Source organism: Lingula anatina, chromosome 1 (assembly GCF_051362555.1).
Source record: "Lingula anatina isolate TDL-2025a chromosome 1, LinAna3.0, whole genome shotgun sequence".
NCBI lineage: Eukaryota > Metazoa > Brachiopoda > Lingulata > Lingulida > Lingulidae > Lingula > Lingula anatina.
Genome location: NC_141767.1, coordinates 5,411,167 through 5,438,485, shown reverse-complemented (window position 1 = coordinate 5,438,485; position 27,319 = coordinate 5,411,167). Strand labels below are relative to the sequence as shown.

The 27,319-nt window shown below is 34.2% G+C and overlaps 4 protein-coding genes across 7 annotated transcripts; 2 read left to right on the top strand and 2 right to left on the bottom strand.

The window, feature by feature from the left end:
- Window positions 1-100: 100 nt before the first annotated feature.
- LOC106176571 (uncharacterized) lies at window positions 101-8,117 on the bottom strand. The gene is made up of 13 exons (XM_013559029.2): window positions 7,961-8,117; window positions 6,751-6,795; window positions 6,456-6,612; window positions 6,132-6,280; window positions 5,648-5,827; window positions 5,326-5,440; window positions 4,783-4,987; window positions 4,301-4,450; window positions 3,848-3,990; window positions 3,430-3,533; window positions 2,928-3,157; window positions 2,279-2,666; window positions 101-2,024 (listed from the first exon to the last, which is right to left on the bottom strand). Exons 2-13 carry the CDS (start codon window positions 6,783-6,785, stop codon window positions 1,802-1,804), a joined length of 2,079 nt encoding a protein of 692 aa, XP_013414483.2. The 5' UTR covers window positions 6,786-6,795; window positions 7,961-8,117; the 3' UTR covers window positions 101-1,801.
- Window positions 8,107-11,320, top strand: LOC106176587 (thymocyte nuclear protein 1). The gene is made up of 7 exons (XM_013559060.2): window positions 8,107-8,237; window positions 8,565-8,701; window positions 9,129-9,197; window positions 9,298-9,390; window positions 9,601-9,662; window positions 9,944-10,128; window positions 10,408-11,320. Exons 1-7 carry the CDS (start codon window positions 8,210-8,212, stop codon window positions 10,449-10,451), a joined length of 618 nt encoding a protein of 205 aa, XP_013414514.2. The 5' UTR covers window positions 8,107-8,209; the 3' UTR covers window positions 10,452-11,320.
- LOC106176586 (L-fucose dehydrogenase) lies at window positions 10,850-17,329 on the bottom strand. Of its 3 annotated transcripts, XM_013559058.3 has the most exons (9): window positions 17,165-17,329; window positions 15,845-15,883; window positions 14,215-14,312; window positions 13,834-13,900; window positions 13,078-13,169; window positions 12,768-12,872; window positions 12,098-12,165; window positions 11,838-11,934; window positions 10,850-11,602 (listed from the first exon to the last, which is right to left on the bottom strand). In XM_013559058.3, the coding sequence occupies exons 1-9, from the start codon at window positions 17,244-17,246 to the stop codon at window positions 11,441-11,443; spliced, it is 810 nt and encodes a 269-aa protein (XP_013414512.1). In that variant the 5' UTR covers window positions 17,247-17,329; the 3' UTR covers window positions 10,850-11,440. The 3 variants fall into 3 exon arrangements, with proteins under 3 accessions (XP_013414512.1, XP_086858929.1, XP_013414513.1); XM_087002803.1 differs by lacking the exon at window positions 12,768-12,872; XM_013559059.3 differs by lacking the exon at window positions 15,845-15,883 and having other exon boundaries at window positions 17,165-17,317.
- LOC106157387 (uncharacterized) lies at window positions 15,988-26,699 on the top strand. Of its 2 annotated transcripts, none has more exons than XM_087002800.1 (10): window positions 15,988-16,304; window positions 17,917-18,006; window positions 18,434-18,581; window positions 18,968-19,098; window positions 23,205-23,420; window positions 23,823-23,932; window positions 24,124-24,234; window positions 24,537-24,642; window positions 24,868-25,068; window positions 25,425-26,699. In XM_087002800.1, the coding sequence occupies exons 2-10, from the start codon at window positions 17,959-17,961 to the stop codon at window positions 25,605-25,607; spliced, it is 1,254 nt and encodes a 417-aa protein (XP_086858926.1). In that variant the 5' UTR covers window positions 15,988-16,304; window positions 17,917-17,958; the 3' UTR covers window positions 25,608-26,699. The 2 variants fall into 2 exon arrangements, with proteins under 2 accessions (XP_086858926.1, XP_086858925.1); XM_087002799.1 differs by lacking the exon at window positions 15,988-16,304 and adding an exon at window positions 17,296-17,431.
- Window positions 26,700-27,319: the final 620 nt, after the last annotated feature.

The following is a 27,319-nucleotide window of genomic DNA, read 5'->3' as shown; positions in this document are numbered from 1 at the left end:
CTTATGTGTATCTTGCTTACTTAAAAACCTACCTTGTATTGAAAAATGTGAAAATTAGGTGGAAGAAGTAGAAAATGACAACACAAAGTAAGCATCAACACATATTTCACCATGATTTTATTTCACAGATGTATACTTTGGCAAATAATTTGAAAATATATGTACAAATAGAACTGGCCAGACAGAAACTTGGCAGTTATTAATACAAATGTGAAAAACTGTGTATTTCACAACAAAAACTTCCATTTCACTGCAATTTATGATCAACTTGTAGCAATCCTTTTTTTCACAGAAGGCAATCAAAATTTAATCATTTCATTGATATAAGCCTACGTTACAAAACTTGACATTGCAGCAGAAGACAAAGAAAAAAAATTAATTTCTCTAATGATAACTTGAATCTATCATAATTTCCTAAGTACCTAATGAGTGGATAGAAAGTCTAATAGTGAGAGTTGAATTTAAAAAAACTCCTAGGATTGATTTTTTCATATCACAAAAGACTTCTATCAGAGATAATTGGTTTCATAATCAGATTAATGCTAGGACTAAGAGCACTTAAACTTGACCCAATGACAAGGTTTTAACACCCAAGTAACACAAAACTGGACATCCAATGCCCTAAATGTGAACACTGCAGTAAAATACCCTCCTTTTCTACCTGTCACTATTTGGATGTGTTCTAGAAATTATCTGTTTAAATCATATGTAATTATGCAGCATTATAAAGCATAAAAAATATACAGGAAGTTGGCTTGTGGTTAATAATTGATGTACAATTCCTTAAAAATGTTAATATATTGACATTTAACTCTGGTTTTTCTTGGAACTGTTTTAAAGTTTGAATACAAACCATCCCCAGAACTGGGAGTCTTTTACTGCAAAATCACAATTATATTTTGAACTTCTATTATTCATCAATTAGCTTTTCTGTTTCTTTTTTCCATTCAAGTGTCACCCTTAAAAACTGTTTGGCAAGCAAGCTTCTATTGATCCATGTTCACCACAGCTTTAACAAATCCTGGACAGTTAAAACTTTACATTAACTACTGGATATTCACCATAAATAATTTAACATTGTACAAAACAACTAATATTGATAATTAATAATTAATTCACTGTCAATTTAGGAAACAAAAACAAAATGCGAATACAATATGCACCTCATTTTATAAATAAGTTCACGCAAAAAAATTATAAATTGGCAATATTGAATAAGAAATTATCTGGAGTAAAAAGGTGGCCCCACTTTTGTTTTCACATAACTGCCCAAATGTATACAATTAGTTTTTGTGCTTCATGTTCTTCTTGTGAAGCTCTCCAACATCATAATTTTTTACTACATAAAAATTTCATACAGCAAATTCAGTACAGCAGCGTCAAGTTATCTATAAGAAAGAGCAGCACAATTCAAATGAGCTGGCATGTTGCAGTTAATTTTGTCTTCTATGAAAGAATGTCAAACACCTACAGTAGTAGTGCAGCTTGCCGGGATGGTTTTTGGACAAGGATGTTCAGCTTTTGGAGGGACATAGTGTATCCTTTGTTGATAGCCAAGTACCACCCCACCTGAGTTACAAAGCACTGACAGTGACCATCATCTACCCACCACCATGAAAATGGTACAGAATTGGTTGTAACAGAGGTGAGTTTTCAATTCACTAAGAAACCCGTGGTGAGTAACACAGACATGGCACAGTAATATACAGTACATTTCACTATTACCAGGGTACTGCTGACAACCAGTAGATAACAAGTGGTTGGTGTTTTGGACGGCATAAAAAGTAATAACACTCTCCATTCACTTAGGCATGGCTGGTTTGGACGGAAGGCTGGGCACCTGAGGTAACTGTCTCCGTATCCTGGGTGCCCCAACTTGTGGGGAAGAACCAAGAGCAGCTTTAGCAGTCAGGGCCCGTGGTCCTACAGGGACCTTGGCCTTGGGACTCTGAACCTCTGCTCTTATTATAGGATGAGCCCTGTCTATGGTTTTTGGTGCCTTTTTGTCAGGTCTGGGTTCTAACCTACAAGCAAAAATAAAAAAAGTATGAAGTCTATTCTACCCAATCTATTTTAAAGTTAGTTTTCAAAAGCTATAAATTTTTAATATAAACCTTTTAAGGCAAATATATCGATTATTATAACTAATTAGTTGTTTGAGAAATGTTCAAGTGTACTGAAAAAAAAATCAAAGATATCGAAGAGTCATTATAATTGTAGCATTAAATTCCATGTCCTGAGAAAGAAAAGTATGTAAATAAATATACATAACAATCACCTAAATATCCCCTTGCTGGCTGGCACTGGTCCGGAATGAGGCCTATCTTCATCAGCAGTAGAAACTAATGGCACAGTTGGTGCTTGAACATGCCCTGTACTTCTGCTTTTGGCTTTTGGACTATGAAGTCTCTTAGGTGATGACAACCTTTCCTGTACACCATTTTCACTCTGTGGCACAGAATTAGGCACTGATCTCTCATTAGTGTTTGTAGATTGTAACGGAGTCTCTGTACTTTTTGATAAGTCACTATTGATACTGTCACTACTGCCTCTCACGAAATCATCACTGTTCTCCACTTTAAAGGACTCGTCGTGATCAGCTCCCCCTAGCTGTATACCCTCCTGGGATTTGCCACGTACCTTTCTTCTAAACTTAGGTTTGGCACCTGAAAGATTAAAATCAGTATGCTGTCAGTTAGTATGAAGATTACCTGAGTCTTTTATTTGGTAAATTGTTGATGAAAAGATAAGGTTTCAACAAACCAAACCTCTTTGATCATTTTTACCCTTAAACACTACACTTTCAAAAGCTTCTATATAAATGTGAAAGAAACAAAAGAGTACACTGATTATCATGATGACATAATTCCATTGCCAATATACATAAAAATACATAATAAAACAGTATTAATCCAACATGAAGTTACCTTGGTCAGCAGGAGGCCGGGGAGTAGGGCTCTCTTTCCTCCCGAAGTCCTCCTTTAAAGAGTTTTCTCTACCTCTGCTACTAACTTCTATACTACTGGTCACATCAAGACTATCACTCAGTGGATCTAGGTCTTCTGTATCTGAAACAGGCTCATCTTCTCCACTTGATATTAAATCAGATAACTTTAATACCTGTGGAGCTCGAGATTCTTCTATTTGGTGTACTCGTCTGAAATTATTGATATATAGCTATTATAATAAGGCTACATGTAAATAAGAAAAACATTTACATTAATGAAAAGATTACTTTCTATTCAATGGCTTTTCATCTTTCCCTTTTTGTACGATCGAAATATAGATACATTCGTGAAATATCAATTTAATGCATCTATTTTTTTGGTAAAATAGAGCCCAACCTAAAATTAAATGATTTCTATAATGGTTGTTACCAACAAACCTCTGTCATTGAATTTCCACAGAGGCCCCATAACCTGCACCTACCTGTCATGTTCTGACCTCCATTCTTTCAGTTCTTCTATTATTTCTTTCATATCAGAGTTCTCCTCCATAATTGTATCATAGGAGTGCTCTGGTTTAAACTTATGCTGAAGTAGACACAAAAAACATCTGATTAATATACATATATACGAAATCAAATTAATAGCAATGTTATAGGTACTGGTATTTAAGCTTAATATTTATTGTTGGGTTCTATCTTTGTTTTCTAGTTTGTCAATTCTGCTCACACTGACAAATGCTTTTTGTCAAACACTGACAAACACAATTATTCCTACTTTATCTGTATCTTTAACTTGCTGATTACAATAAATTCACAAGCGGTTGATAACTTGACAACAAAAGAGCAATCCAGGCAACTGCATCATGTAAGTGTTTACAAATAAATGGGACTGGCACCTACTTGAGCAAATAATGGAGGAGGGTTGTCAGCCATTTGCATCCTTAGTGATTCTTTTCTCTTGGCTCTAAGTGCCTTGGAAGGGTTTCCACAGACTACTCCTCCTAGTGTCAGGTCACTGCCATCATCTGGCTCTTCTACAACTTCTACATAAGAAATGATGCAGTGCTGTGACATGGCTCATTTTTACTAATACTTCCTATTTCATTTTTTTAACATCTGTATAATGAAAACTGTATAGAGGCGTATTCATATCTCATATTTCTGTCAGGATCAGCAAATACAATGCAGATCTACAAAAAATAAAGGCATTGTGGCAATTAATGATTCATTCCAAATTTTTGAGCAATGTCTCTGTTATTCATACACCAAAATGTGTTTGATTGCTCCAACAAACCACATCAAAGCCTTTTATTCTATGTATGCTTTGTTTAATAACAGAAGCTTATACCGTACCCTCTGGTCCTTTGACAGATGTACCAGGTCTTCCCCCTGAGCCTGGCCTCTTTCCACTGGCTGTAGTCAAAGGTCTGGCAGTAGTCGGCCTTTTCAGGGCAGACCCTGGTCTATAACCAGTGGTAGGTCGAAAGGCTGTCCCAGGTCGACCTGAAAGCAAGAAGACAATATAGATATGGCAACAATCCCAAAACTTTAACCATAACTAAGACTTTGTTATAATCTTGAACTTTTCTTTTAAAACAAGCTTCATCTCATTCAACATATGTATCTACATGTATTATGTGATTAATGTTTCGTGTTGGCCATTTTCATTTGGTGGCCATGTTGGGATTTTCAGGCTCCTCCCTACATCCAAAAAATTTAATATAGTATTTGCCATAACTGTACCGAATTTCATGCTTGTAGTAAATATTCAAGAATCTCTCCCTCTTTTTTTTTTCACTTTATTGCTGAGATAAATAGTACAAGGGTGTACTCACTTTTCCCGGAACCATCTAAGCTTTCACTAGACCCCACAGCAACATCTTCCATCATTTCATTTATTAACTTCCAATCATCTAAAAATACTGAAGATGTCTTCTTGCCAAGGTCTGACTTTCCAGAGGTAATAACAAGAGGCTCATCATCCAGGTACATTAGATTGGGAATGCACTTCTTTACAGCCTGTCTGAAGTCATAGTCAGGCTGAAAGTAAACACCTCTCCCATTAACAGTGTAATAACATTCACATTAAACAATTTCTAACATTTAAGAAGTGAACTGTGTTACATTCAAATCATTTCATATATAAATCGCTTTGTAAAAAGTGTATATAATTAGTTTTATCTGACATGGATAAAAGACTACAGCTGTAAACAAACAAAGGAATGGCCTGTGTCACAGGAGTGTGTGTGTGTGTGTGTGTGTGTGTGTGTGTGTGTGTGTGTGTGTGTGTGTGTGTGTGTGTGTGTGTGTGTGTGTGTGTGTGTGTGTGTGTGTGTGTGTGTGTGTGTGTGTGTGTGTGTGTGTGTGTGTGTACTCACCACTGCTTTCTCAGGTGAAGGCGTAATACACACAGGGTTTCCATCCAAAGTCAAATGTGTGAGACTTGAGCACAGAGAGAGAAATTCAATCTGGGCAACATCATCTATGTTGTTCCTAGAAATAATAATTTTAGATATATGAAAGACACAATATACTTTATAATATGTAATAATAGTACTTCAAATGAGCTTTAATTGTCTAGCATCATGTAATAAAACATAATTGAAAATGCACTTATAAGTTTCTTAATTTTTATAACCTACAAGGTCATGTAAAAATATAGTCAAAAAAGAATACTAACTGTACACTGCTAACCCTTACCCTTCTAAATCTAGAATCTTCAATTGGTCCAACATCCCACATGGACTGATGTCAGAGATTTCATTGTAGGCTAAGTAAAGTTCTTTCAGGTTACACATAGAAGATATGCCGTCCAGATCATGTAAACCACACCTCTGCATCCAAAGGACTCGTAACTTTGAAAAACAGGAACCAAGATCCCTGAAATAAAAAAAAAACATTAAAGTAAGAAAAAGTAAATGTAGCAGAAAATTTTATATTGCTTCATCTTTTTTTCCTTTTTTCATATGTGTTTAAATGTTAATTCTGCCCCCACCCACCTGCCCACCCATGCGGAAATAATTATTTTTTAAAAAACTAAGAAAACAACCAGTTTCAGTTCTAAACATACACTACATTCAGTAACTTAAAGCAAATGGTTTAACAGTGAAACATACAGGTTTGTGGGGAAAAAAAATTAAAAAGACAATTTTTCCTAGTGAAAAGTATTTATTCGTGTCAATACCTCACAGAAGCTATAATACTGTTGGCGAGCTTCAACTGCGTCAGACTTGGAAGGTACTGGCCAAAGTTTCCCAGACTGGTTTCTGAAGTATCAACTTTCATCTCCAGGTATTTCACTTCCTCTAGATTATCCAGCCCTGTCAACAACCTCTGCAATGAAAAGAAATGAAAAAAAATGTGCATTTATAGTACAAAAGTGATCAATAACAGTTCAAACAAATAACTTTTTTAAATGTGCAACTGTCATAATAATTTGATTGAAAAAGTTACCATTGGTCTGATAAAAATAAGGGTTATCATATTTAATCAATGAAATCGTATATACCAATTTTCTTGGAGAAAGATATTCCTCTAGCAACAGGTCTGTCTCCTCTAACACAATGGGCTCTGGGTTCACTCTGGCCTCCTTGTATTCTGTGATCATCACCCCTCTTTGGCCCAGCGCACTCTGTGGACGTTGTAATCCAGGGTCCATGATTAGGCTGGGGAACAAGAAATTTTCATGTTGATAACTAATTACAATGTATGTGACTACAACAGATTACAGTATCATTAAATGAAAAGAAGCATGTAGAGCATTTAATAAGTTTAGCATGTAGAGCATTTAATATATACACTACCTGTAATGCTGTGGTGCTTCTTGTGCTACAGCCATCTCATGTCACCTACAAGAAAACAAACAGAAATGTTACTTCTTTTCACTTTCGGGAAAAAAATTAATGATGTCTATGTTAACCAGTATTTTTTACTAATAATGATAAAAATGTTTTGATACTGGTGCAGTGCAAAAAATGATAATAATCAGAATCATATATATATGAACTATCTGATATACATCCCTTCTTTATTTGCTTCAGTTTCCGGCCTTACATGCTATGCAGGTAAAGCATCACTTCACCCTTTGGTAGAAACTCTTGGGGCCAGATGCAGTGTGTAATAGTAGTAGTTGCCATATAGCTGGATTAAAAAGATCTACACCATGGCTGGCGCTTCGAACAACAGGATAATTGCACTTGTATTTCACAAACAGACTTAGCCTGTATCTTCATACGCGTTCCTATTGTTCCAAGTGCCAGCTATGGTATAAGTCAGTTACAACTACTCATCGTGATTCGTCCACTGTATGCAGCATACAAGAGCAAATTATATCTCTGCTGCATTTCGATATAATTACACTCTTGCATATCGCATACAGTGGACGATTCGTGTTGTAACTAGAACTAAAATTTGATCAAGCAGGTGCATGAACTGATACAAAAGAACTTTAAATTGTGAACTATAATATACTTCAAGATTCGCCAGAGGACACACATTTTCCAGTACCTGAATATTTATAGTCTCAACAGATTGAAACACAGGATGTTATGAGGCCTTGCCTACAATAAGTACTGGGTACCCACTGTAACATGTTAGGCCGAAAACTGAGGAAAGCAGCTCATGGGTAATGGACAGAAGAGTACCAGTGTTGTACAGTGCACTTAAAAACAGTATAATATCAACAATAAGATTAGAAATGATTATGTGCACCTGATGGGATCTAGAATGTTTAGTAAAGTCATATAAAAAATATTAAAAAATAAAACAATTCTTTTCGAATTTCCAACAGCAAGTTTAATAAATTAGCATATAATATGATCCAAAACATTATAACTGATGTGAACGTAAAAAATAAGTCTATACAGCCCATATGGTATGCACTTATATAGGCTAAATCAACATCAAACTTCCAACGGTGAGTCTGCAATAAAAGTCACAGTGCACAACATCCAAAGTGGCATTAGTAAGCAAGGTTAATGCAAACTATATCCAAAGTATGTAGAAAATATTCACCTAAATATCATATCCCTGTAAAAGTCCAATTCATTAGTTACTTAAATTTTCCTGCATTGTCTTTATGGCATATTCCAACTCCGTGAAAACCTTAATGTAATATCCTCAACGTTTAGGTAGCAACGGACGCATCAGCCGCCATATTGGCTATTTCCTTACAGTACACATGCGCGATCCCATTTACGAGTGTCGTAAAATTTGCGGGAGATTTGCACGTGTGTTTGTTTATGTTTACAAATTGAAACCAGTATGCCTCCTAAAAAGCGACAACGGAAAGGTGAAGTGTATCTCCAGCTTTTTGGAGTCAATTTATTTGTCGATAGCACTGCCTCAAGATGCTATATAAGATAAATGGCACCATCAGGGTGAATGTGTTTAAGATTGTTCCCCTTGGATCAGGCAATTTTCTTCATTGATTAGTTACAATGCTATGTATTCGGACATCCAACGGATATATCTTATGTCATTTATACCTCAAATTACCAGGCATCAATTCAGAATCTATCAGTATTAATCACTATGTTTTTATGTTACTTAACCATCAGTACATTCATCTTATTCAAGCAAACAGCTAGACTCTTGGTATTTATCAAATGTATTTTAGAGAAGGGACCAGCAGAGCCTGCCCCAAAAAGGACAAAAACTTCAAAAAGTACAGGATCAGAAGATCAGCCTGTATACACGCACTGGCTTATGAAGTCAGAACCTGAGAGTAGGATAGAAGGAGGGGTGGATGTTAAGGTTAGTTAATTAGAAGCTGGAGTGTACTATAGATGAATCTACACGCATGTACAATATATCTGAAAAGCAGATTCTTCATGATTCTCTCATGGTCCAGAACATGGACAAATTATGAAGTGCAGAATTATGTTTTGACATATGCATTTTTGTATGTCCATAGAAAAAGTTTTTTCATTGTCTATATTTTTTATGAAGCTAAATAAAACTTAATTGATATTGCATCCCCAAGTTCATTCAAAAGGTAAAGTAAGGCTGTGTTCAGAATAGAAGTTTTCGTACTAGCAGGATCAACCTATCTGAGCTAGGATTCAGTCTCTGCTAGAGCAGTCAATGTAATCAGCTTAATTGTCTGGCACCCCTTCCCCCTAAGGAACATGAACAACATCACAGACCACAATACTTTATGTTTCATTTGCTTTTATTTTAGTTTGGAATTGAAGACTTAAAGAAAGAGGAAAACCAAATATCATGCTGGGATGGAGTAAGAAATTATCAGGTAAAAGAGACTTTTAAGCATTAGCAAATATAAAGCCTGATTGTTCAGACTATTAATCAGCAAACTATAGACGCAGTACAAATGCAAATTTTCTTTTTAGGCAAGAAATTTCATGAAGCAGATGAAAATTGGACAGCTTGCCTTCTTCTACCACAGTAATTGTAAGGTACCTGGTATTGTAGGGATTATAAAAGTGAGTGTTGCAAGGAATTTCATTTTAAAATAAAACATAATATAATGTATTTTCATAAGATATATCATAAAATATTGTATTTTCATATGAAGTGCTAATTTTTATTTATTAAAGAGAGTTTAATTAATAATAAATTAATATTTAACTATTTATGCAGTGAAAAAAGAAATAAAAGCAACTGACACAAAACTTTGAACCTATATTTTATAGATAGTGAAAGAGAGCTACCCAGATCACACTCAGTTTGATAAAAAGGACATCCATTATGATCCGTAAGTAGAAATGTGTTTTAAGACAGAAAAGATTCTTTCACAGAGGGTAATGACACAAACCACATTGAACAATATTAATCATGTTTAGAGATGTTCAATGTTTTAAAGTTGTTGAAAATTTTTAAAAATTCATCAAGTAACTTGTAGAACCACATAGATATTCTTCACAGTAATCATTCAAAGATTCAACATTAAAAAATGAATATTTTCTTGAAGTTGAAATAATTGTATTTTGTTTTAATGTTCTTTTTAATTTTTTTTCTTTTTTTTTTGTCTCCCAGGAAGTCAAAGAAGGATGACCCACGTTGGCATATGGTAGATGTGCAGTTTGTTCGCATGCTCAAGAGATACATCCCTCTCTCTGAACTGAAAGAAATCCATCACAAACACAAGGACTCTGGTGGTCCTCTGAAATCATTGGCTCTTTTCACTAGGGCCAGACTTTCTGTGCAGCCCATCACAAAAGGTGTGTGTGTGTGTGTGTGTGTGTGTGTGTGTGTGTACATGAGTGTCTATGAGACATGATATTCAAACCCAATTTGAAGAAATTTTTATGAACACCCAATTTTTTAGTGAAAAAAAATATAGTGTCCAAAACTTTGTTCTTCAAAATCTTAGTTTCATGATGGTAATCATTGTTAAGTCTTGATTCTATAATTTTTTTTTAGGACTACAGCTTAATTACTGAAATTATGTTATTTTTTGTACTGTTCATATAACCTTTGGTGTTAAATTGTATTTTCAGAGGAATGGGATTTCATAATGTCTCTTGAAAATAAGAAACAATAAGAAAAACGATGTGATGACTTTTATGATATCACACAAATGCCAGAGATTTCAGAACATGAATGGATGGATTGCAAAGTACATTAAACTGAATTAGAAAAAACTTCAATGGAAGATATCCAAGATAACAATTATTTTGTGTATACCATTTGATAAGAAAGATTTGCACATGGAGTATCCTGGAAATTTTCTGCTTTCTTAGACTGATGTGCAATAAGATCTCCATATGAGTATGATTTCAGATGCAGTACACGTTCTACAAATAAACATTAGAAAGAAAAGAAAGAGTGTGTTAAAAAGGGCAAGAGAGATATCATTAATGAGAATCATTTATGCACATACATTGTAGAGTCAAGATTTACATTTGATATGATATGGTAATAATTTAGATATTGAGACAGTTTTGAAGTAGACTAGAGCATTTTTAATTTTATTGTTTTTGTATACTTTTTACAATTGCACAAAATGTAATGTGTCACTGCAGTTTTTTATGTTAAACTGAACAAACATTACAGCCTGTTCTTTTGAAGTTGAAGATGATCACAGGACACAAATCACAAATCTTGTCCCAAAGTTTTCTTCTAAACTGAACAATTTATTTAGATTGTCATGATGATATATATAATGTATTTGTATAGGAAGCATGTTTATACATAAAGGTATTAATCACAACTTAATGATAAGACTCTACTAAAACTGCAATTGTAAATATTGTCCTTAAATTCATATAAAGTAATACAGTTCTCTAAAATTGACCAATGTACGCCATTTTCTGAATATATTTTGTATAATATGAGTATAGATTCATGGCACTGGCAGTGTACATAAAGGACTATATGGTCATATTAATTAAAATAAAATGAAGAAAACAATGATCATGTTCATTCCAGTTGAAAAAAAGGCAGAACCATTCAAGACAATGATTATCAGACTGCATGTTGTAATTTTTTGGCACCAATATTATTCTAATAGCCAAATCAAGATTCCTCCTTTTAGTCATAGACCCCTTTTCCAGACATTCTGGACTTGTTTCCATAGCTGAGCTCAGCCCCTCCTGAAAGGTTGAGTTCTATGCCAGTACAGAAGGTTGCATCTGCTGCCAAGTACAGGCAGGCAAGTCCACTCTCTTCTATGGTGCCCATACGCCCCAGCAACTGTAATATTGAATTTAAACCAAATTTGCTCAACCTCCTCTCACAAAAGAACATGATCATAAAACTTTTGTAGTGTAACTTGTATTGAAAAAGAATTAAAATTGCAGTTCAATACAAACAGTACAAGTAGCTAGAATTTTTTCTGTAGAAACATTTATAGATTACATAAAAATTTTGCTATATAATGATATCCGAAAATGTTACTATCATGATAAATATTTTTTAAATATTATACCTGACAATTCTCTCCAGCTTTAACTGTTGCCTCAGCATTCTCAGTAGATTCAGCCCCCTCAGCCCACATGGGAGTCCAGATATTGCCTGGAGCAATGCTGGGGAATATAAAGATAATCAAGTGTATAGCTCACAATGCATTTGTCTTTAAAATTTTTAATTTGGGTAAGTTAAGTTCATTCAATATATTAACATTGTAATTTTAAGTATGTTGTGCATATTGGTGCAATTTTTGACTAGAATCATAGTTTATATAATTACCTGTTTACTCTGACATTATACTTGGCTTCATCAATTGCTAAGGCTTTGGTCATTGCAGTTATTGCACCCTGAAATTTCAAGTATAGGTCAAAAAATCAATCTATAATATATATATGTAACAATGTGTAATAATTGGAAATTGTTGAAAATTTAAAAGAAAATATATTTTTGTTAACCATTTATCAAACTTATGCTCCCTTTGTTTCATTTTTTCACTGATTGCACATGTGTACCTTGCTGTCCATTTATAATATAAATAATGCAATTTATACCTCTGGTCTTATATTGCATTTTCTATTGAAAAGTAAAAAACCAAATAATTAATGCATGCAACAGATATCACTCAGCTAAGGTCAAGTGGAGATAAAAGCCTTGAAATGTATATTTACAGGTTTTTCATTGGGGGTTGATCAGGCGTAGAATAAACTGGAGGTTACCATTAATTTTTTTTCTTTTAATGCAATATTTTGCACCAAAATCAAAATGATTTGTTTTTCATTCAACCTTCTTCTATCAGGTAAATAAGGCTTCAGTGTGGAGCATATGGATTACATTAAGATCGTAAAATACAAGTTTGTTTGTGACCCAGTAATTTGTGAAGTTATGCCCCCAAGTCATGATGATGTAATAGGCACGTAGTGAGGAAGTATAAACTGTAGAAGTCCTGTACCTTGGTGGAAACATAAGTCACTGCCTCCAGCTGCCCAATCTGTCCTACAAGGCTTGAGTCATTAATAATATTGCCTTGAGTTTTTCGCAGATGAGGTAGAGAGTACTATAGTAAAGAAAACAAAACTATAGGAAATTTTGGGAAACTTGTTTAATTTGATTTATTTATTAAATTAGACTAATTTAATTGATTTATTTAAAAAATGAACCATTTGTAACCCATATCAGAACACAACTCTTATTTTGTATTCTTCATTTCTTATTTTCAATCTCTAAGCAATTTCGTGCTGAGTTGACAGAAAGATACGCACCTTAGCAAACAAAAAGTAGTTAACCAGATTCATATTCAAAAGTTGTCTGAAATCTTCTGCACTAAAATCATCAATTGGATGAAATGGTGGATCTGAAATATGGATGCTCATAAGTTTAAGACAGTGACAGATTGGAAGGGCAGGCTACTTCTTAAAAGAAAGACCTTTCTTTCAATACATTAACTTTTACACAAGAGTAATTACAGCCTTTTTTCCTAGGTACCTTTATTGGAACCCTTCTGATAAGTTCTGTAGTACAAAACTGGTTTAAGTTGGTAAAGAAATGTGAGTGCAGTACTCTGGATTTTTTTTAGAACAATTGCCATTATAAAAAATTTAGAACACAAAATGGACCTTCCAACTAATGAACCTTGGGGCCAGAATAGAAGATCTGAGTATCAACTGGTCCAATGCTTAAATATGGCGGACCCTACATGAAAGTAAGACCGCTTAGTCCTGTGATCATCTCTCTGCCTCTCACATGCCTCCCCACGAATCTGGTCGAATGGAGGCAAGATTTAATTACTGTGCCCCTGCCGGGACGACGTGTGGGGAGGCGTGTAAGAGGCTGAGAGACTATTACTGGATGAAGTGGTCTACCTTTCAAGTAGGTCCACCATATTTAAGCCGTGGACCAGTTAGCACTTGGATCTTCTCATTCTGAATGGAGCCCTTCAGACCAACTCTTTCTCCCCATCCCTAGACAAAATTGAACTTCTGATTGAATATATGGGGCCATACATTATAAAAACTTACGTCTGCCAGCATTGTTGATCAGACAATCTATCCTTCCATATTTTTTAACAGTCTGGTCAATCACATTCTAAAATGGTTAATATGAATATAATGTTAATGTAAATAAAATTTTATGGAAAATAGCTAGTTGGGAAATTGTCCAAGTAAAAATAAGCTGATTTTCAGAGAAAATTAAATAACAGCACTTAAACAAAATTAAAGGATTTCCATGCCTCTGCTGGAGAGCATCTTCAGTCTCCAACTAGTAACTATTGTTAACATTTATCTGTACAAAGAAAAGAAGTGATTTTTTAATCCATGAAAACATGTAAAGCAAATTGGTCAAAGTGATGTGCATAAAACTGGCACACAGATATACAGGCCATGTATAATATTCCTAACCATGATTTGGTCTTCTTTTGTGACATCACAAGGAATAAATGTTGCCTCTCCAGGTCCCTTGGCATTCACTTCAGCCTCAACTGCTTTTCCATCTTTTTCTAAAAGAAACAACCCAAAATTTATGAAGAGATGTGTCATCAATTCTATTGTTTAAACTTTTGAGATTTGAAAGCTATGCTATGGCAATTTTTGTGCATTTATTATATTAAAAAATTAATTTAGTTTGAGATAATCTTCAAAGTTTTCCTTTCATATGCTAAATAAAACACCAATAAACAGTGCACTGGTATGATTGTTAATCTTTTAAATGTAATAAATCCTTCAGTTTTCATCTCCATAATCAGTCTGAAGTTTTATTACTTAAAAGTTGTGAGGTAGTAAGATAAGATAACCAAAGGACCCCCACTCCACTTTTTTTCCTTTTTTTTTTTTTTTTTTTTTGGTGGGAGGGAGCTTCTTTTTGTGGGATTCTTGCTAAATTGCAATCAACTTAAGCGGCTTAGATGTCTGTCATGCCTACTGAAGCTGCTAAGGGTAATTATTATTGTTTAGCAGCTTAAGTAGGTGTGCCAGACATCTTAGCCTCTTAAGCTGAAAGCAATTTAGTGAGAAACCCCTTACAGATGGATCGATCCTGTTAGATTGATCTAGGTATGGGAACCCAGTCTTACTGAACACAATGTCTGGGCAGTTGCATAACAGAACAAAATAGCTTAATTATAATCCTTAGCAGACCTGTTTAATTGAAAAGATTATTGTGTGCTTGCTGTGCACCTGTCTAGTTTTGTGCTCAACATGTATGTTGATCAGGGCTAAAGCAAACAAATTGTTTGAAGGGTAAGCTCAGAATGAGAAAATCTTTATAATACTAATCTGGAAGGGGACTCAATTCATTATGCAACAGAACTGTCCGTACAGGTTGCATTATTCAAAACTGAATTCATAACTGCACAAAAGAGTGCAGATTGCACAAAGTACATCAACTCAGACCAACCCCAGTATTTTTAGACTGGTACATGCATATTTAAAACTTTGTATACTGTATAGTTGGTACTTAACAAATTATGCGAAAGTATATTTCCCTATAACCAAGGAGTCACAACTTTTGTAACTCCTTGCTATAACTTAGATAGCTATTTATAATGTAGTTTATTCAGAGGTACACTCTAATGTATATTTGTCTACATGCAGTAAAGCTTCTTTTTCTATGAATCATTAATGGGAAAGTTACCTGTGTGTATTTGCATTGACATAATGTGAAACTCATTATATTATACCAGTATTGTAGGGGCGTCTTGATAATCTTGATTGGTCCGAAAAATGGTAACATTTTGATCGTTTTTTTAATCAAGGGTTCATTGGTCCGAAGGTTCCATAGTGAACATTTGGACCAATGAACGTTCAGACTATTGAACCTTCAGGCTATTGCTACGGCCCCATATTGTATATATGGGACAGTTTTTAAAATAATTCAGATTCTGAGTATGTGTTTAACCATATGGGTGAAACTGACCTTTACAGGTATGTACATGTAAATGTGTGATAATACTGAAATAAGACCATGCATTAAAACTTTATTCTGGTTTAAATTAAAGACAATCATTAGTTGTATAAAATTAAAAACTATTACCTCCTCTTGCACAGAAAACAACCTTTGCTCCATGCCTCACTGAAAAAATAAGTCCAAGATAAAATAACTTAATTTATTGCATGCATGTAATATATCACTGTAATACAATTTTTTTCTGTCCCACATTACTGGAATACTGGTGCATGTTTACCTGTATTTGGTTTTGTACTACAGGTTCTTTTGAGTGTTTTTGAGTTGTCTTGATCATATATGCAGCTCAGTTTTAATAATGGCATTTTAGTTAAATTTATGAAGTCTTGAGTGATTCTCTGCTGGAAGTCAGGAGTCTGGTACTGACTGACATGACAGTCTGCATCCGTCTAGAGATTAGGTTACAAATTTCGAAGTAGTACTTTAAACAACAACTGTTGGAGGTTCAGGAACTCAAAACAGCTGTCCGAAGGAAGAAAGTTACTCACAGAACACGTTTTATTGACTCAAATACTGATAACACTGGAAGGTTAGTTGATTCAAGGATGGAAGGTTATGTAATTCCTCGGTATATTTTAGTCCTTTTGATTCCTCTCCTTCCTCCTTTATGTCCTTCTCTAGCATGATATCCATGTGTTAGAACACCTGTTAACAATTTTTGATATGTACATGCACGCAGCGTACACCTGAAAATCGTCAACTGGAGTGCCAACGCATGAAATACCCTGCTAGTCCAACTCCCATGATAATCATTTTGAAGATCAATATCGCTTTTATAACTTAAAACTAAAGAATGTAACATCCCTTTGAAACATAAATAAACAGGCTATGAAATACTGTATACTTCAGATTTATTTCAACCGTTTCTTTAACCAAACCAGGCAAAATTGCTAAATGAAAAATAAAATAAACACAGCCTAGGAAACTAGTGCATGTGCCAGTACGAGTACTGCCTACGGATAAACTACAAAGTATCACCGATATATCAAAAATATAATGAAAAAGCTTATAATTTAATCAGTGCGGCTTGGCACAGGTCCGCCAGTAAAACCTACTCAAGATTGTTAAGTTGCCTCCGTTTATAACGGCAGGCGCAATACAACTTGTAAGTAGCAGATAAGGGCACCTGCAGCGATGTGCTCGCTCACTACATCGCGTAGACTTCTGGTAAAATTGCAGGCCCGTAGCCAGGGGGGTTCGGGGGGTTCGAAAGAACCCCCCTTTTTGCTGGAAAAAGGTCCATTCTGGGTAAAATTTGACCTAGGTACATGGGGATTATATGGTAAAAGGTCCACTTTTTCAGAAAAAGAACCCCCCCTTTCAAATTGCTGGCTACGGGCCTGAATTGTGATAAACAAAAATCACTTAGAACAAACATTTACAACTCACCAAAAACTTCTACGCAGCCTTTTCCGATGCCTTTTGATCCACCGGTTACTATCGTAACTTTGTCTTTGTACCTTAGAGCCATTTTGCGGTTTACCAACCGTGCTGTACGTTCTACACATGTATCACGTGCCAGTCATGTGACCAAGACCTGCCAATCGATTAAAATAGGCAATGTTTATGATAAGCATGATAAGTACGATTTAGCTAATGGCTGCAGTTTGCCGACGTGTAACCTCAAGTATCTTACTGTGGGGGAAATATGCACAGGTTTGTCTACGATATTTATGATAAAAACCCGCCTTGCTGCTTAAGAATATTTAGCTTTTAAGGGAATTTTTTCTTTCTCAAATTATTTTCCCATCTGAAATCACAGACACAGTGAAAAATCTCCAGCGTTGAACGTGTTTGTGTGTGCGGGGGGGGGGGGGGGGGTAACTAATGCCTACTTTATGCTTATGACTGACGTGGCTGAAAAAATAGCTACCCCACCCCTACACTGGTACTGTAGTACATGTACCTACATCATGTACATTCATGTACATGTGTACATTTACTGGAACATCTGGTGCATGTACCTGTACAACTATGCAATCATATGATACATAATGCATATCAGAGTTGATACAATGTACCTCCCCACTTCAGCAACTATTTCAAGAACTGTTAGTATGCCCTTTCTTACTATAGTATTTACATGTGGATTTGATGTTCATGCACTGTATGGTAATATTATTTTATTACTCTGTACCCAGCTCAGCCTGATCTACAATGAACCACTTTCCATAAGGTGTTACATGACCTCTATGAAGCATCTGTCCTTAAAAAATACAGGAAGCCCTCAGGTAGGACAAAATGAATGTGATTCTAGCTTTGGTATACAATTTTATATGCTAATACATTTTACTGTCACACTCATTAATTATCAAAACACATGTACTTAATATGTGGACATTCAATTATGAGGGTAGTCATTCAATTTTTGCATAGTGTGTACTTAACAATGTTTGGGACTTAAAATGTTATCCTTTTCAAAATTTGATTGAAAAGTAACCACACATACTTAATTTAGATATTAGTTACTTTATATTCTGTTTAAATTTTCCCCAGCATTTTTTTTTTTCAAACATAATTAAACATAATAATAAACATAATAAAACATAATTAAATTTATGAATCTTATACCTCTAAAATCTTTTTCAATAAAGATTAATAAAATAGAAATATTGTACTTCAATTCGATATCTTGAAAACATTCATGCAACACCCCAGGAACCACAAGAAAGTGTAAAACGAGGCAGAGAAGATGAAGTTATGACAGAGTTGGTGCGTGACTTTTTAGACCCTGCCCAGTTCTACCAAGCAGTGAAAAATATTGGGGTAGACTTCTTCTGTGGTGTGCCAGATTCACTGCTCAAAGGTCAGGGGTTATTGTATTGTTCTGTATACATGTGTACATGTTGATTTAAAGTTATAACAGTAATCCACAGAGAAAAAAAAACTGTGACACATAATATTCTTTACATATATTTCTTCTTGCAACTAGTACGGTAATGTGTAGTGTATAAAATTAAAATGACAAAGTTATTCATCTGATCCTGACCTGAATCAGAGCAAGGCATTAAGATTTATTATACACAGAAATTGACAATTTTGCTGCCTTAATGCATCTCAAGCAAAATGTTTAATAGTACATTTAGACACATTAACATACACATTAGAGAACGCCATGCTTTATATCAGTGTGCTTAAATTATCATTTTAAATAGTTTAAGAAAATGCATGTATGAATTTATTTCTCCACAGATTTTTGTGCCTATGTAACAGCCAATACATCCAAGGAGCACCACATCATCACTGCTAATGAGGGTAATGCTGTGGCATTGGCAGCTGGCTACCACCTAGCTACTGGGAAGTATGGCATGGTATATCTACAGGTATACAGTGTATTGTGGGCAAATCATTTCCGCTTTGATGTTTGTTAATAAATAAGTTAATTAGACATGATTGGAGTCTGCATTTGTTGTGAGATTGGGATCGAAAGACGCCCCATTTTTCAGCTTGAGTTTCAAAAAGAATACCTATATGCTACATGTATCTTAGTTCCAATTTATATAAGTATATTTAGTTATACCACTCAGATACATTAGAAATACATGTACATGTACTAGAATAGATATGTGTGACTACACAGACTATACTTCTGCAGTGATCTATGTTTAATATTTTTCTGCATAATACATGTATATGATCATCTTAAACTATTACCTACACTTAATTTGTCATGTTTCTTTTAAGAAAATGTGGTACACTGTACCACATGTGGGTCCTGTATTATTAAAAGGTTTTTAGAGATTATAGATCCAGGCCATCCTCTTAAATGTATGGATTGTTTAAGATAATATACTATGGTAGTACTAGTACAGTATATATATATATATATATATATATATATATATATATATATATATATATATATATATATATATATATATATATATATATATATATATATATATATTAAAGAATCATGGTGTTGATTGAATATTTTCACAAATTTTGACAAAATTCTATAAGAAAATAGTGTTGCATGAAGAAAGAAAATTAATACTTCGCATTGTATAAATATCGTAGCAACAAATAAGTGGTCAGTGTGAAATATGTGCCTATCTTTATAGGATACGAAGGTTAATTCTGCTTCATATATAGTCTGCAATTCAGCTGATGATTGCATGTTAAATGTTGTCTTTTTATGTACAGACACAGATGTGTCTGTACATATAGCCATCATCTGCGTCTGTCGTCGCTGTCGCCGTCGCCGTCGCCGTTGGCGTGCACTTTAACCGTAAACACGATAAGTGAAAAGCCATTTTACCTTTTGGCTTGAAACTTACAGTACTGATGAATATTCATAATACGCCAGTTAAGTTCGAAAATCAGCATGATCGGGTCATTTTTAGGAAAGTTATGCTTTTTTTTCACTTTTTTCAGCATATATGCAACACCGTAAACACGATAAGTGAAAAACTGTATTACATTTTGGTTTGAAACTTACAAAACTGATGAATATTCATAATTCCCCGGTCAAGTTCGAAAATCAGCATGATCGGGTAATTTTTAGGGAAGTTATGCTTTTTTTTTCACTTTTTTCAGCATATATGCAACACCGTAAACACAATATAAGAAAAACAGATTGGCCAATTGTCATTGTACTCACAGGAGTGGTCAATCTTACTAAAATGCAGGTTGAGTTCAAAAATCAGTATAATCGGGCCATTATTTTAGGAGTTAAGCTGTTTTTTCACAATTCCTCAGATTCAATTCTTAGGCATGTTAACAGTCTCATAATTGAACTAATAAGAAATGTAAAAGTGTTTGTTTGATATTTCCTGCATCTTTACAACAATTTTAGCTGATTATGTAAAAATGATGGTAAACTTGTTATCGTGTATTGTGTAATAAAGTGTCAAAAATGGAAATAAACTCATATCATTGCAGTTTGTCAGATGCATTCATCCACTATGTTCAGAATCTCAGAATGGAGGAAGTTGGACATTTAACACTGTTCTATTGATACTTTTCCCATCTCATCAATTTTCTTCATTGGTCATATAAAAATGGCAGTAAACTGTTTATTTTGTTTTATGTTAAAATAGTGTTAAAAATGGAAATAAACCCATTTCAGAACAGTGCTGTCTTGTTTACATTTTGGCATTTTCAATATGTGACTTTAAAGTTCCATTGGCCTGAAGACTTTTGCTAGTCACATTTTCTGAATAACCATGATACTAATATTTTATAATTAAAAATTGATGGTCATTATGCTGCAAAACATTATGTAATGTTGCATCAAAATTTGAAGAAACCCCTATTTTGGGCACTGCTCCCATGATGACCATTTAAGGAAAATCGTGTCAATTACTGTTCTCAAACTTACAGGAAAGAAACATGGGACTAAAATACAGCTTCAGTAGGCAATGCAGTCTGTTTGGTAAATTTTTCTGGCAATTAAACAGTTTTTTGTGAAAATGTAATTTTTCACATATTGGCATTTCCAAGGTGTGACTTAGAACCTCCACGGGCTTGACGACCCATGCTAGTCACATTTTCTGAAAATTCATGACACTTATATTTTATTATTAAAAATCGATGGTCATTATGCTGTTAAGCATTATGTAATGTTGCATCAAAATAGAAGAAAACACAATTTTGGGTGCTGCTGCCTTGATGACCATTATGGGAAAACTGTGTTACTTATGACTGTCAAACTTTCAAAAAAGAAACACAGGACTAAAATGCAGCCTGAGTTGGAAAAGCAGTCTAATTGGCTTCTTTTTCTGGAAGCTATACATTTTAGTGTAATATTCATTATCTTTTTGGCATATTCATTGTGGGACTCAGAGCTCCCATGGACATGAAGCTGAATGGTAATCATATTTTCTACATGTCCATCCTATTTATAGTCAAGAAACAAAAATTGGTGATAATTATTCTCTAATTTATTATGTAATGTTACATCAAAATTGACAACAATCTTTTTGCACTGCTACTGCAAACATTATGAAAAGAAAACTGTGCTACTTATTATCATTTTTAACTTACAAGTACGATTTTTAGGATTGGCCTTCAGCTCATATGAGAAAACCAGCTCTATTGGATTATCATTTTTATTGAATTTATGCATTTTTTGTGAAATTTTCATTTTTCTCATTCTGGCACTTTCTAAGTATAAACTTGAACTCCGATGGGCCTGAAGCCTTATGCTTTTAATTTCGTCTGTGTTACCTGTTGTGCATAAGTTGATGTTGACTGTGCAGTTAAACATAATGTATTATTGCATCAGGATTGGTAGTCTCCTATTTTGGGCATTATGGTTTTGTGCTTTTCTTAAAGTGTGACTTATGGGCCTAAAGACCTTTGAGTGGGTCAGTCTGTAAATTACCCTTGGGTATCACTAGATTAATTTCAGAGTTATAAAGTCATTTGCCTTAATAGGCCATTAAATGAGATTACATAAAGCACACTTGTTGATATTTCCCTGTAAACTCCCATAGGTAAAGCTCTCTGCTAGATTAATAATAAGGAAGCAGTGATAATTATGCAGGTAAATTTTGTTTAATATTGCAAGTAAGTTTTAAATAATATATATATATATATATATATATCAAACTGGAAGATTAAAAGTTTGAATAGCATCTTCATTGGAATTATATTTACCTCAAGCTCTGCCAAGGAGGTCATATTTTCACCCCCGTTTGTCTGTCATCCACATAACACAAAAAGTTATGGACTGATTTTGCAGAAATTTTCAGGAACTGTCGGAAGTGGGCCAAAGAGGACAATGATTAATTTTGGGTGGTGGTCTGGAACAATAATCAATCAATTATCAATAATAATCAACAATTGCTGCCTTGGCAGAGGTCTGCACTCTCAAAGTGCTTTTCTAGCTTTGTTATGTTTTCCTTTATAATTTTTTCTCAAACACTTGCATTTGTGACTTTTAACTCTCATCTGCCTGGGGCTCTGCACATTTTCTGTATTTCCACATAAGCAGTTGTATTGTTTTTTATGTCTTTAAACATTATGTAATATTATTTTATGCACTGTCATCATTTTTCAAATATTGAGAGTTTCATAATGTGAATTTGAACTCTCATGGTCCTGAAACTAATTTTATTGAAGGGGTGGACCATCTTCTGGGTCTTCCTGAAGACAGTCAGGTTATTAAGTTTATATTGACTGGTATCTATTTTTTTCTGTTGGAAGACCATCAAAATGGAGGATGGATCAACATAGATACTTTGTAATACTGTCAGAAAATATCTCTGGGTCCGCTCCTGTTATTGACCATGTTACTTGTTGTGCAAGATTAAAATTCAGTGTTGACTGACAGTGCTATTATAAGCATTATTTATTATTGCATCAAAATTGACAAAATGACCTTTTTTGCATCTTTATTTTCTGTTTTTTGTCTGTACATTTGACAGCTTTGCTGCCTTGTTTAATTTATCACGTAATGTCCTGTCTTTTTAATTAATTGTAGAATTCCGGGTTAGGCAACATAGTCAACCCAGTGCTATCTCTGGCTGTGCCTGAAGTCTACTCTGTTCCTCTGTTACTACTGATAGGCTGGAGAGGAGAGCCGGGCAAGAAAGATGAACCCCAGCACCAAGTGCAAGGCAAAGCCTCACAGAAGACCCTGGATGCAATAGGAGTGCCATATTCCATACTGCCAGATTACATAGAGGGGGCACAGCAGGTGAAAATGCTGATTAGATAAAATGCAACAGAGAATCAGCAATTATACAATATTTGATTTGATTTGCTATCATGCTGAGTCAAGAGAACTGCATATACATGTACCTTAGTTATAGATAAACATGATTTTGCATGATATCTAACAATTATTTCATACTACAGTATAAGGTGTTCATAAAATTTATGCACCAGCACAGGAATAATAAATTAACCAATTGCATGGCACTTATATAAGTATGCATATATGCATGTAGCTTTACCTGAAAATTGAACAAAACAGTTTTGACTTTTTTTTAATGTTGAATGGCTGAATGTTGTATATAGAATACTTAATCATGGAAACAACATCATACAGATTTAGTCAGATTAATATTAAATGTTACTATTTTTCCATCTATCTTAGGTCTTATCTTCAGCTAAACAACATTTAGAGACAAACAAAGGACCATATGCCTTGCTGGTTAAAAGACAAACATTCCTGCCATACAAGCTTCCACCAGATGCATCAGATATGTGAGTGTAGTCTGTATGATAAAAAGATGAAGTGCACAATTTAATTCCAAAAATTTTGAAAAAATATTCCGTGTTTTTTAAGAGGAGAATGTCACCTGGGCATAGATGTCAAAAACAATCACATTTTTTCTTTATAGTCTTAAAGATATTAAAGGTAAACTAAAGGTGTGTCAATTTTTTCTTGACTTCAGATTCCCACTGAGCAGGGAGGAGGCACTGAAGGTAATAGTGAATGCGTTAGGTGAGATGGATGTGACTGTGGGCACAACAGGGATGCTCTCCAGAGAGCTTTTTGAATACAGGTACGGGTTAAAATGTTTTGCTATAAATCTATATTCTCCTCCATTTGAGTCATTCACTTTGGAAAATTTCAATGTTATATCAGTTAGATAGATACTGTATCAAAAAAGTAATTTAACTGAATACTAATTTGATACCAATTAGTAAGCAATTCTTTGTGATATGACCCTACTTGTACAGTGAAGTTGAATTTCAATTTGCTTGAATGTTAAGTTAGTTCTGTAAGATGAACTGGTGTATTGTCATTTTATTGTGTGTTTAAAACACTTTACTGGCTGTTCAGTTTTATTGTTTTTGTTGTTAGAGAAGCTAAACATCAAGGTCATGGAAGGGATTTTTTGACAGTTGGTTCTATGGGACATGCCTCTGCAATAGCACTTGGAATTGCAGTGAACAAGCCTGATAGACAGGTAAGAGACAGTGAACATTATTTATGTTTTATGGAAGTAGAGTTACACGACTTACTTCTGTTTTATTGTATTGTGATATGGAATATGATTTAAGTTATTTACTTTTACTAGTACACATCAAAAATGTACTTTCAAATTTAACTGAATGCATAACAATAAGTGATTCCTTTTTGTCATACTTTTTAGAAATCTACATATCACATACTGAGTATTTTATAATTTCAGGTCTATTGCCTGGATGGTGATGGTGCTGCCATCATGCATATGGGCACCATGGCTACTATAGGCCAAAATGGTACAACCAATCTGAAGCATATCATCATCAATAACGGAGCACATGACTCTGTGGGGGGTCAACCCACTGATGCTGGCCACCATGACACCTTCTTCTTCACTCAGATTGCTAAAGGATGTGGCTATAAGGAGGTGAGAGGCCCGTTCAGTTTAAATATTTGACAATCAATTTTTTATGCATGAAAATATGCCCCTCAAAAGGATAAGGTAATTTCCTTTCATTTTATCTCTGTAAAGAAAGAAATATTTGTGATAAAGATTTGGCATTTTAAGTTTATTTTAACACAAAGTAATTATAAGGAAATTTTTCCAAAAAAAAGTTTAATGAAAAGATGTGTAGTTGCTGTGGTACTTTTGAATAATATTTAAGAAATGATAGACTGCTTCATGAATAATACTCTGACAGTTTAGAAATAAAAGTACTGTAAAAAGTGATAGATTAACACCAGATGCATGGTATGTTTATTACACATTCTACATCCTCACAGGCCTGGGTTGCAACATCAGAGGATGATATCAGAAGTGGAATTTTGAAGATGAAAGACATGGCTGGTCCTGTATTGATGGAAGTTAAAGTGAACAAAGGAGCAAGGAAAAATCTTGGTAGACCCACTACTACACCACTGGAAAATAAGAAAGAATTTATGGCTAATTTAGAAAAGCCCTCATAAGCCAATATACTAGTATGTTAAGATGTCTTCTTGTACACTCATTAGTATTTTACTAGAGTATTAAAGTTCCAAAACCGTTCTTCCTCCTTTTTTTTCATTTTTGTTTTAAGAAAAATTATGTATGATAAAGAGCTGCCTAGCTACTAGAAAGGCAAATTTAGTTTTGAAAAATTCATTTGGTCTGTTTACACAGCCTGAATGGATGGTAAGTAGTTTCTTTACATGTGTGAAAATGGTTATTATATCATTTTGTATTCAGCATTTTTTATGTAGAGGTGTAAACAGTACAAAACACAATTTAACTTACAAAAGTAGTGTTAGATGTGTAATTTTTTTGTTGTTGTCATTATACAGAATTCTAATTTACAAAATATACTGCTGCATTTTTTAGATTTGCTTAGTTTTGTTCCATTTATTAGTGACAAAATGGTGGCATACATACAAAGGGTCAATTCTTAATGGCACTTTATTTTGTTGAATTGCAATAATTGACTTTTCATGTTCCACATGCAGCATTAAGATGAATGCAAATAATGCAAAGGCAATGTGCAGTATTTTGCAATTATAATTTTGCTTTTTCTACAAGTGTCCTGGTATTGATTCTGGGATTTTGTGTGCAATGACAATGCTTTAAAGCCCGAACAAGCAGTAAGATATGCATGAATACATTCACAATGGCTTAGTGCAGGTATATTTACAACCAGTATTGTGAATTTATGCATAGTATCCTCTTCTAAGGGACATTACATTTGTAGTGTCCCATGACACAAATCTAGGTATTTTTCAAACCAGTTCTCTCTCAGAGCTCAAAAGCTCAAAGAATTTTAATGCCATTATCCATTTTAACTGCACTTTAGTATTTTTAAATTTTACTAATTGTTTTATACTATTCAAAGTATTTTGTTGTGTGTTATTTTCAGTTTATGTTAAGGGTATGCACATTAGCTATAGATCTGTCTATGATATGAATATATTGTAAGGTATTTTTAATAAATTTTTACAACCATTTTTATGGAAAGAACTATGTGTACAGCACGGGTGCTTTTTAATAACACGCTTGCCAGAAATAAAAATAACTAAACAATGCCAGAAGTTGTTCATTGATTGGATGATTTTGGATAAACAATCTGGTCTATAAACGAATGTTTTTCGAGTTTCAGACAGCAGGGACATATTTTATTCATAAATATTAGGTATATTGAGGGGAGTCGGGATCAGTGTTGATGCACAATTTAACGTAATTGATTATCAATTAAAGCGCGTGGTCCCAGTTTAGTGTTTTGATATTTCAAACGATCTTAATAGTGCGGTTTGTCTCGAGGTTCTCGTTCCAATCTACAAATATTGGCTCAGAGAAGTCGTACACGAAATTTTGGCACAAAAGAACAAATAATGAATTTTAATGGCGTCCATTTTCGCCATTCTCCATGGAGTTTCAAACTCTGATCTATTCTATACAGTACGTCTACGTTTTTTTAATCGCCCTTTGACTGAATCTTGGACATAATGTTATTATGAATTTAACATTATAGGCACTTATTTCTGAAGCTCATAGACCCCAGACGTCTTTAGTTGACACTTCAGTATGGTAAAACGGTGTCGAGGCATCAATTTTTGTCCTTTTTAACCAATGAAGTAGGGTTTTATCAAATTTAGGTTGACTGTCTGAATACCGCCCTTACCATGTTGGTCGCACGCACTACCCGACTTTT

Bases quoted from the DNA above. Each gene is read 5' to 3' on its own strand.
- LOC106176587 (XM_013559060.2), top strand. From the start codon at position 8,210: ATGCCTCCTAAAAAGCGACAACGGAAAG. The intron at 8,238-8,564 runs GTGAAGTGTATC...AATGTATTTTAG, and splicing joins TAAAAAGCGACAACGGAAAG to AGAAGGGACCAGCAGAGCCT. The intron at 9,663-9,943 runs GTAAGTAGAAAT...TTTGTCTCCCAG, and splicing joins AAGGACATCCATTATGATCC to GAAGTCAAAGAAGGATGACC.
- LOC106157387 (XM_087002799.1), top strand. From the start codon at position 17,372: ATGGCTGCAGTTTGCCGACGTGTAACCTCAAGTATCTTACTGTGGGGG. The intron at 17,432-17,916 runs GTTTGTCTACGA...CTCTGTACCCAG, and splicing joins TGTGGGGGAAATATGCACAG to CTCAGCCTGATCTACAATGA. The intron at 19,099-23,204 runs GTATACAGTGTA...AATTAATTGTAG, and splicing joins ATGGCATGGTATATCTACAG to AATTCCGGGTTAGGCAACAT.
- LOC106176586 (XM_013559058.3), bottom strand. From the start codon at position 17,246: ATGGCTCTAAGGTACAAAGACAAAGTTACGATAGTAACCGGTGGATCA. The intron at 14,313-15,844 runs GTAATAGTTTTT...TGTTTCTTTTAG, and splicing joins TGTTTTCTGTGCAAGAGGAG to AAAAAGATGGAAAAGCAGTT. The intron at 13,170-13,833 runs GTAAGTTTTTAT...TCCATATTTCAG, and splicing joins GATCAACAATGCTGGCAGAC to ATCCACCATTTCATCCAATT.
- LOC106176571 (XM_013559029.2), bottom strand. From the start codon at position 6,785: ATGGCTGTAGCACAAGAAGCACCACAGCATTACAG. The intron at 6,613-6,750 runs GTAGTGTATATA...CTTGTTCCCCAG, and splicing joins GAAGCACCACAGCATTACAG to CCTAATCATGGACCCTGGAT. The intron at 3,991-4,300 runs GTACGGTATAAG...TTTCTTATGTAG, and splicing joins ATCTGTCAAAGGACCAGAGG to AAGTTGTAGAAGAGCCAGAT.